The sequence below is a fragment of the Sprattus sprattus genome (assembly GCF_963457725.1).
Source record: "Sprattus sprattus genome assembly, chromosome: 11".
Lineage (NCBI taxonomy): Eukaryota > Metazoa > Chordata > Actinopteri > Clupeiformes > Clupeidae > Sprattus > Sprattus sprattus.
In genome coordinates, this window is record NC_137909.1 from 27,977,588 (window position 1) to 27,987,556 (window position 9,969).

Below are 9,969 nucleotides of genomic sequence, written 5' to 3' on the forward strand. Positions count from 1 at the left end.
TAAAAGAGATTTTGGTTTATTACACAAGCGGGAAAAGCTCTCTCATTCTAGCAAACGGATTCATAGTCTACTGTTCCAGCCATAAGTCCTGCCTCAGCAGAGGATGCCTTCAGTTCCTATCACCTCCCTTAAATTCACAGGGAGAAAATCCTGCACCTCCTATTGTACGTGAATGCCCCAACTAAATTGCATCTCAACTTCTAAATCGGACTTTCTCCCTACTGTTGTTTACCGAGTATAAAATAACACAGAATTTCCTCAACATGAATGCTTTAATTGCAATTTCAAATACTGCTGAAACATCACAGGTCTCTGTAAAGGCACTTCAACAGGCCCTTCCCATGCAAGTCACCTTTCTCGTACAGGTTACATAGGCTTTTTTAATCTCTGCATTAGGTCGCATACCTGCCCGGTACACATGCACACACACCCAGTACAAGCAGGTAGCAATTGTGGGATCGTGTCTCTGGTGCGTTAAGCAATACTTCTGCCGGAAATACTTCAGGATGAAACAGAACAAGACCACAGACGTTCAGCCAGAGCTGAGCAAGCACAAGTCAAGGTCGTAAGTGCGCCTCCGACGGGGTTTACCCCAGGGAGGTGCACAGGAATTTTGAAAGGCAGTCGCTCTGCCCTGGAAAAAAGGGGCAACACGTTAATTTTTTGTCACCGCCGCTGCCACGCCCCCGTCCCCTGATCGCAAATGTTGCCAATATAATTTTAAACTCTCACTAACCGCCGCTGCCACGCCCCCGTCCCCTAATCGCAAATATACTGTATATATATTTCCTTCAGAGGGGCAACTTCAGTCGAGGAGGGCAAACGTGCAGTTGCCCGAGCAACCTTAGCCCACTCCTGTGCACGTCCCTGCCAGTGACGCCCACATTGAAGACCGATGGTCTAGGAACAGTCACTTAAGCAAATAAGAAATAAGTGTCAGTGTCAAGTATGTCATTAAGAGTTCAAGTTCGCACAAACAGCACTGCTAGCGTCCAGCGCCTCTGCAGTCTCCCAGCTGCATTCGAAGGACTCCGCTCTTGTGCAGCTGCCACAGCTGCAGAAACTCCTGCGGCATGGCGTGGTAACTGTTGGGAGGTGCGTCGTCATAATAATGATGAGAGAGCGGCTTGTTGTCCGGTCCGTGTGAGAAGGGCCAGAAGCCGTAGACGTCCACCTGGTCGCAGAGGGAGAGGGCGAGTGTCACCATGAAGAGGCCGGTGGTGAGACGCCCAGCGCTGACATCTCGGGCCGCCCAGAAGTCACTGACATGCCGCAGGAACTCCGGGTGGGCGAACAGGACTGTCTGATTGGCTGAGGCGTCCACGAGGGTGTGGGCTGCTCTGAAGGAGGGCTCCGTGCCGATACTTGAAGAGAAGGCCGGCATGTAGATGAAGCTCCGGTTATACACCCGCAAACTCTCTAGGAACGGCCGCCGGGACCACTCCAGACCTGCAAATCTGGAAACACACACACACACACACACACACACAAACACACACACACACACACACACACACACACACACACACATACAAACACACACAAATGATCTTTAAGCATCTTTCGAGAGGGTGAGAAAGTCTCAAAGCCACAGAGGGGGATGTTTGTGTGTGTGTGTATAATGTCCTTATGTTTGCATCTCAAAGTATAAAATGTGTACGTTCACAGATAGATGTATGATTTAATGTCAGCTTCCTATACTGTGCCTTGATGGAATTAAAGCACCTACAAAATAACACCATGCAAGTGCAATTATGTATATGTTGGAGTGTCTATGAGCAGTTTGTGTGTGTGTGTGTGTGTGTGTGTGTGTTTGTGTGTGTGTGTGTGTGTGTGAGTGTGTGTGTGTGTACCTTTTTTCTATGATGCTGGGGTTTGCCGTCACTAGGTGTGTCCTCTTTCCAATATGTTCAGCATATCCCCTGGTCAAGGGAGGGAGATTGCATCTATACAAATGCAAACACACACACACAAACAACAAACACAGACACACACAAACAACAATCACAGACACACACAAACAACAAACACAGACACACACAAACAACAATCACAGACACACACAAACAACAATCAGAGACACACACAAACAACAAACACAGACACACACAAACAACAATCACAGACACACACAAACAACAAACAACAAACACAGACACACACAAACAACAATCACAGAAACACACAAACAATAAACACAGACACATACAAACAACAAACACAGACACAAACAAACAACAATCACAGACACACACAAACAACAAACACAGACACACACAAACAATAAACACAGACACATACAAACAACAATCACAGACACACACAAACAACAAAAACAGACACACACAAACAACAAAAACAGACACACACAAACAACAATCACAGACACACACAAACAACAAAGACAGACACACACAAACAACAAACACAGACACACACAAACAACAAAGACATCTGATTACAGCAATAACGCTTTCACACAAACAAGGATATGAAGAATATTGGTGTCATATACTTTCAACCTATGTGAATCCTTAGTCCCCAAGAATAAATCACAAGTTTATATATAAATATATTAATATAGTATAACAGTGGTGTTTTCACATGAAATCCTTCGAACACGGCGATCCTTCAGAGGAAATGCATCACATCTGATCACACCAGTTATTCGCATGGGAGATGTAAATTCTTATAGTTTCCTGCTTGCTTAAGTACATTTGACATGGGTGATTACCTGCTCTAGGTTTATCAGCAGCATATTTTGTGAGAGTAAGTGTGTGTGTGTGAGAGGGATTATTTGTATTTGCATGCATGGACTCATTGTGTGTGAGTGTGTGTGTGTGAGAGAGAGTGTGTGTGTGTGTGTGTGTGTGTGTGTGTGTAAAAGTGAGAGTGAGTGAGTGTGTGTGTGTGTGTTCGTAAGAGTGTGTGTGTGTGTGTTCGTGGAGTGTGTGTGTGTGTGTGTGTGTGTGTGTGTATGTGTGTTTGTGAGAGTGTGTGTGTGGACTCGTAGTACCTGATGATGAACTGGGCTCGGTCGATCTCTTGGCCACAGCCACTGTTCTTCAGGATGCCCCCATTCCCAACCACTGCACAGGACCTCAGACGACGAGGCAGGGGAGGCTCCTACACACACACACACACACACACACACACACACACACACACACACACACACACACACACACACACACACACACACACACACACACACACACACACACACACACACACACACAAACACACACACACACGGAATACAGACACAATAACGTGAAAACATGAACACAATTAGTCCATAGCTATATTTATAGTCCACCCGACTAACACGCACCTATCAAATGCGTGTATGTCATTTCACATGACCTGTAATGTCCATTATGTCTGTGAGCTTAACCCCAGGGGTTCCAGATGTCTGTGAGCGTAACCCCAGGGGTTCCATCATGTCTGTGAGCGTAACCCCAGGGATTCCATCATGTCTGTGAGCTTAATCTCAGGGGTTCCATTATGTCTGTGAGCGTAACCCCAGGGGTTCCAGATGTCTGTGAGCGTAACCCCAGGGGTTCCAGATGTCTGTGAGCGTAACCCCAGGGGTTCCATTATGTCTGTGAGCGTAACCCCTGGGGTTCCATTATGTCTGTGAGCGTAACCCCAGGGGTTCCAGATGTCTGTGAGCGTAACCCCAGGGGTTCCATTATGTCTGTGAGCGTAACCCCAGGGATTCCAGATGTCTGTGAGCTTAATCTCAGGGGTTCCAGATGTCTGTGAGCTTAATCTCAGGGGTTCCAGCTGTAAAAAATGTGTTACTGTGTTGGTATGAGTCAAGGATCCCACCGGCTGTATGCGACTGTATTTAATCCAGACCACAGGTTACTGAGGGTGATGCAGAGATAACCAGGGAACATGAACTTGACCACCGAGCATCCTGATTGGCTAATACAAATACAGTATGGTGGCTCATGACAAACAATTGCTTAATCATTTAACCAAATAATATACACTAGCAACTGAGCAGCCTAGGCAACGCCAGTCTCTCGTGTAGTACTCATGAAAGAACCCCTTCAAAGTTTTATCTCAGCTTGCAATCTGTGTGTGTGTGTGTTTGTGTGTGTGTGAGAGAGAGAGTGAGATAACCTCTTATAACAGGTTGTAAATGTGCAGGCGTTTTTGTTGTGTGCTTAGCAGGGAGTTGTAAGTGTGTGTGTGTGTGTGTGTGTGTGTGTGTGTGTGTGTGTGTGTGTGTGTGTGTGAGTGTGTGTATGTGTTTGTGTCTGAATGGGAGCTCATAACCAGTTTAATGAGTAGGGAGTAAGTTGTAAGTGTGTGGTGTGTGTGTGTCTGTGCGCGTGTGCATGTGTGTGTGCAGGGAGTATGTTTGTGAGTGTGTGTGTGTGTGTGTGTGTGTGTGCAGGGAGTATGTTTTGAGTGTGTGCTTATAAGAGCTTGTTTTCACAGACATGTTCTTGTGCAGGAAAGAGCAAGAGGAGAAACAAACTACAGCAAACAGGAGGCTGAGCAGGAGAGGGACTGAGGTTTGTGTGTGTGTGTGTGTGTGTGTGTAACTGGAGTGACTGAGGTGTGTGTGTGTTTAACTGGAAGGACTGAGGTTCACCTTCAGGAACAGAGAGTATGTGTGTGTGTGTGTGTGTGTGTGTGTGTGTGGGTGCATTTGTGTGTATGAGGAAATTTCACCTTCAGAAACACAAAGCTGTGTGTGTGTGTGTGTGTGTGTGTGTGTGTGTGTGTGTGTACATGTACAGTATGAAGGAATTTGAAAGTAATTGCAGAAACTCATCTCAGTCAGACTTGCTTTTCACATTCTCAGCTCAGTTTATTTTGTTAGACTTGCTTTTTTCTCTCTGCACATTCAGGACTAACAGCCGGAAAATATAAATATATACAGGGACGTGCACAGGAGTGGGCTAAGGTTGCTCGGGCAACTGCCCTTTTGCTCTCCTCAACTGAAGTTGCCCCTCCGAAGGAAATATATATTTCGATCAGATGACGGGGGCGTGGCAGCGGCTGTGACAAAAAGATAATGTGTTGCCCCTTTTTTCCAGGGCAGAGCAACTGCCCTTCAAAATTCCTGTGCACGTCCCTGAATATATATACATACTGTATATATATTATTTAATTTGGCCCGCCAGATAATATGCAAAGTCTATCAGAGCTGGCCTACCGTATTAGTATTGCCACTGAAGTTTATTTTATTTAGAAATTTGATCTCTGCGTTTATAGGCAATAACTAATAGGCCTACGCGTTAGGCTGCTTGTCCCAGATTCAATAGGCCTATGTTAAACTCAAGTTCATGTTTACATATGAAAAAATATAATATATAATTGTTTTCCAATAAATATTGAGATTGTCCGGCCATCAACTTGGATGCAGTTTTTTATTTTGGCCCTCTGTGTATTTGAGTTTGGCACCACTAGTGTTAAGTGTAGCTGTAAGAGGGTAGTTAGGAGGAATATAGTGCACATTATTATCTCACTAGGGGAAAATATTTTGCATAGCCAGGGTTCACATTACAACAGAATGCAAAAGGACGACGGCTACAACAACAACAACAACAACACCGCCACAGACCACATTTATTCGCCCTCATCAAGCTCATCAACAACACTCAGAGTGTTATTCACCCTCATCAAGCTCATCAACAACACTCAGAGTGTTATTCACCCTCATCAAGCTCATCAACAACACTCAGAGTGTTATTCACCCTCATCAAGCTCATCAACAACACTCAGAGTGTTATTCACCCTCATCAAGCTCATCAACAACACTCACAGTGTTATTCGCCATAAAGCACATCAACAGCTGAGAGTGTTATTCGCCATAAAGCACATCAACAGCACTCATGAGCGCAAAGGGAGCCACAGAGAAACAACTCCCTCTGAAGTGCATTGTGTGTATGTGTGTGTGTATGTGTGTGTGTGTATGTGTGTGTGTGTGTGTGTGTGTGTGTGTAAGAGAGAGAGAGGGAGAGTTTTACCTTCACTAACAAGGAATAGGTGTGTGTGTCGACGGTGTGTGAGTGGAACATTTCGGCGTCGTACCACAGCACGGTCCCAAGAGGCGCGTTCCGCTGTGTCACTGCGAACTGCCGCTGCACCTCACAGCACTGCTCCAACTCCCTCCTGTTGGGGAGAGACACACACACACACACACACACACACACACACACACACACACACACACACACACACACACACACACACACACACAGTCACACACACAATTTCAGAATTTCACAATTTGTCTTCCTCTATTTGCTATTTCTGTATACTCTAGCTTTGGTAATCTGGATTGCTTTAATTCCCCATGCATCTGTGTGTGTGTGTGTGTGTGTGTGTGTGTGTGTGTGTGTGTGTGTGTGTGTGTGTGTGTGTGTGTGTGTGTGCACGTGTGTGTGTGTGCGTGTGTGTGTGTGGAAGTAGAATACACAGGATTTGCAGAGAACAGCAAATCACCCCCACCCACACACACACACACACATGTCCTCTTTAATGAGGAAACAGCATATTTGTTTAACATCTGTTTCCTCCTTAGTGCACTGTGCATTAACATAACACACTAAAAAGCCACTTCATGGACCCCTGATTACCCCCATGATGTCAATCCTGATACGCTGTCTGTCTCCATGACAACAGACTCCAGACATCAGACACGCTCAGAGAGAGGCCTGTGGGACGGGGCTCCGCCGGGTCGATGTATGTCTGCGGCAGTCCCATGGGGGCACTATGGTTATGGCATTAGGTGCTAACCAATTAGCCTCTGGTGGCCGCTGTGGCCTACTGGTTAGGGTTTCTGGCTGGAAACTGTAGGGTGGCCGGTTCGATCCCCGACCAGTAGGAAAAATGTGGGTGGGGGAAGTGGTAGGCCACTGCTCTCCCATGCCCACATCCGCGGCTGAAGTGCCCTTGAGCAAGGCACCTAACCCCGATCACTGCTCCCCGGTGTGTCTACACAACCTGTGCCATAGAGTCACTTTCACTTTCTGGTTATATGGAACACATTTAGTGGTCGAAAGAGGATGGCACTCACTGACAGTGATGTTGTTTTCAGATATTAAAATCACGTTGACCTCCTTCATGTAAATATTCAAGGTACTTTTACAGATTGAGGAGTCAACTCTTAATGGGACTTAGCTGTGCAACTCTCATTGTGGGATTTGTCAGTATTGTACATGGAGAAGCTTTCATAACCAGAATAAAGACAAAAAGACTGAAAATAGGGAGCGACGTAATTAGTCAAGACATGAATTCTGTATGTCAACAAAGATCTTGCACTTGATTTGAATATATTTAGTAGGGCAGTTTAGTGAAACAATTGTGCATTTATGGTAAAAGCATCCAAAAACAAACAAAGAGGTTCTAATAGTATTCAGAAATGGAGGCACTTCAGATATATTTTGTTCATATTACAATTCTGTGTCATATTCTAACTCTTACTATACATATCATATTTATTCACTTATTCCACTTGACATTTGCACATACTCTGCACTTTTATTGCTATTTTACACTTCTGGTTGGATGCTAAACTGCATTTCGTTGTCTCAGTACTTGTACTCTGTGCAATGACAACAAAGTTGAATCTAATCTAATCTAAAGATAGTGCCCCCAGGGGCACTCAAGATCAAGATTTGATGCCATATTATATGGTTATATACTGTATGTAAGTATGGTTATATACTGTATGTAAGAACACGTTATCAAATATGGAAGTATATAACACATCCTACATCAAAAGAAACAAGTAATTCTGGCCTACGTTGATGATAAATTGCATCAACCCTTTATATATATAATAATCAGCATTAGACACGATCAGTACATTCTAAATATTCCAAATATTTCAATACATATATATATATACAGTATATATTGGAATATTTGGAATTTACTGATAAAGTGGTGTTTAACATTAACCCAACTGTCTAAACAGAACTAAGCATCCCGCTCCCTCCGTGCGGGGAGAAGGAAGGGCCAGAGGCTACTGGGGTGCAGTCTGTTAGTCTGTACAAAGGCCATGATGGAGATGGGGAAGAGGATGTTCCCATGACGACATGCTCCAGGCCAGGGGCATGTTGACCTGAAGATCGGAAAACATTCGTTGATTAGGAACAATGGTGGTCCCATTCGACACGAGAGACTATGAAGAAATGGTGTTAACCAATCTTGTTAGGGGGGTTGGAGTTATGTGAGGAGGATAACCAAACAGTGTGAGTTTTCAAAATGGGTTGACAATGCTTTATTGTGTGCAATAAGATACATAACTCACCCAGATCAATGCAAAAAAGTTATCTTAATTATGCGTTTCAAAGTGCGCCACACATTCTCTATTGGGGATAAGTCAGGAATGCAGGAAGGCCAGTCCTGCACCCACACACTCTTCTTCCTCGGCCATGCCTTTAAAATGTGTGCAGAATGTGGATTTACATGTCTTGTTGAAATATGCATGGACGTCCCTGGAAAGGATGTCGTCTTGAAGGCAGCATACTGTATGTTGCTCCAAAATCTCATTGTACTTTTCGGCATTAACAGAAATTTAATTTACCTTTGCCAAGGCACTGACACAACCGTACTGTACTGTACAAGCAAAGTCAAAGTTGAACTGTATAGGCGATAAAGTCTGTGGCACCACTTTTAAAAACCTAGGGAAATGAAGAAATTAGGTTCTGTTAAGAGTTTTGCTTACAGTTAACCACGTAAAACTGCGATGTTGTCGTCTCTCATCCCCAGTTAAAAGTAAGTAAGTAACATATACAGTATATGTTACTATGGATTCATTATTCAGTAGTGTGACGGCGAGGGGGTAGGATATAATTATACTACCATCTAGTTCGGATATCACACAACCTCCACCTGTTCCTAGTGTTCCTGTCGAAACGTATTAATTGTGCAGTCAAATTCTTGACAAAGGAAAGGTTACGCAGTGGTAGACCGCCAGCTGAGCCCCCAGTAAGCGGACAGTGGTCCATTGGCCTTTTACTATCTAGGGACGAAAACTTTTGACAGAGAAGGAGACACGAATTGAAATCTTGGACGTAGCATACTGATGCCATCACACGTGTTGTTTGCAACTTTAGAACGTTGGACACGATCTGAGAAATTAAGAAAGTTACAACTGTCCCCGTGTTGCAACAATACATATAGTTTGCCCTCTTCCACACCACGTAACACCCTATCTGACATCGGCGGACGTCCGAGAATACACGCTGAACACTGACATTAACCTACGCATGGATGCATGGCTGGTTTGACGCGCCAAATAGGGGCGCAGCTCGACCTCTCACTGAAAATGGGGGTTGTTCCCAGTGAAGTCCGGAGGACAATGAATAGTGAATAGCCTACACTGGTGAGTCCATCTCGGACACTTTCATGCTATCGCAGCCTGGCCAGTCTGTTCATTGTGGTGTTGGCTTTACAAATGGTCGAATAAGATTTGAGTTAAATGTGTATACTCGTGTGTGGATATGCGTGTAGGAGGATGGTTGGTAACACGTTTATTTTACAAGCATACCCATGCTTCTGCTATTTTAGTCTTTTTTAAATCACGAGATCGCAATCTACAAACTGGAACTTAGCTTACCCGAGTGCCTCGCTGTTCGTGGCGTTTCTCCGCCAATGCGACTGAAGCTGATGTATATCACTCACGAGACTCCTCAGGTCAACGCTCCGGTCCTGAATCCAAAACCAGCAGAGTGCGAGAACAGCCAGCCCTATCAACAGCCAAATGCACTTTCGACTGCACCTGAGAGGGGACATCCTGTAGCCTAACCACTCGCCTACCCGCGAATATCCACCATTTGTTGTTATGTGAAATACGCTAATACGTTTTAATGTCTCTTTTTTTTCGGATGCTAAAGATTTGTGGTCGTGAGGAGGACGATAGGACACTTGCAGCAGTCGTTCAGCTCCGCTGAGATTTGAAGTCCATCCTCTACCGACTTACATTCCTGCTGA

At 44.7% G+C, this 9,969-nt stretch overlaps 1 protein-coding gene across 1 annotated transcript; it reads right to left on the reverse strand.

The window, feature by feature from the left end:
* Positions 1-985: 985 nt before the first annotated feature.
* LOC308372421 (alpha-N-acetylneuraminide alpha-2,8-sialyltransferase-like) lies at positions 986-9,795 on the reverse strand (the record flags this gene model as incomplete). The annotated part of the gene is made up of 5 exons (XM_080847574.1): positions 9,596-9,795; positions 5,994-6,138; positions 3,017-3,126; positions 1,854-1,946; positions 986-1,457 (listed from the first exon to the last, which is right to left on the reverse strand). The coding sequence occupies exons 1-5, from the start codon at positions 9,769-9,771 to the stop codon at positions 986-988; spliced, it is 996 nt and encodes a 331-aa protein (XP_080703700.1). The 5' UTR covers positions 9,772-9,795.
* Positions 9,796-9,969: the final 174 nt, after the last annotated feature.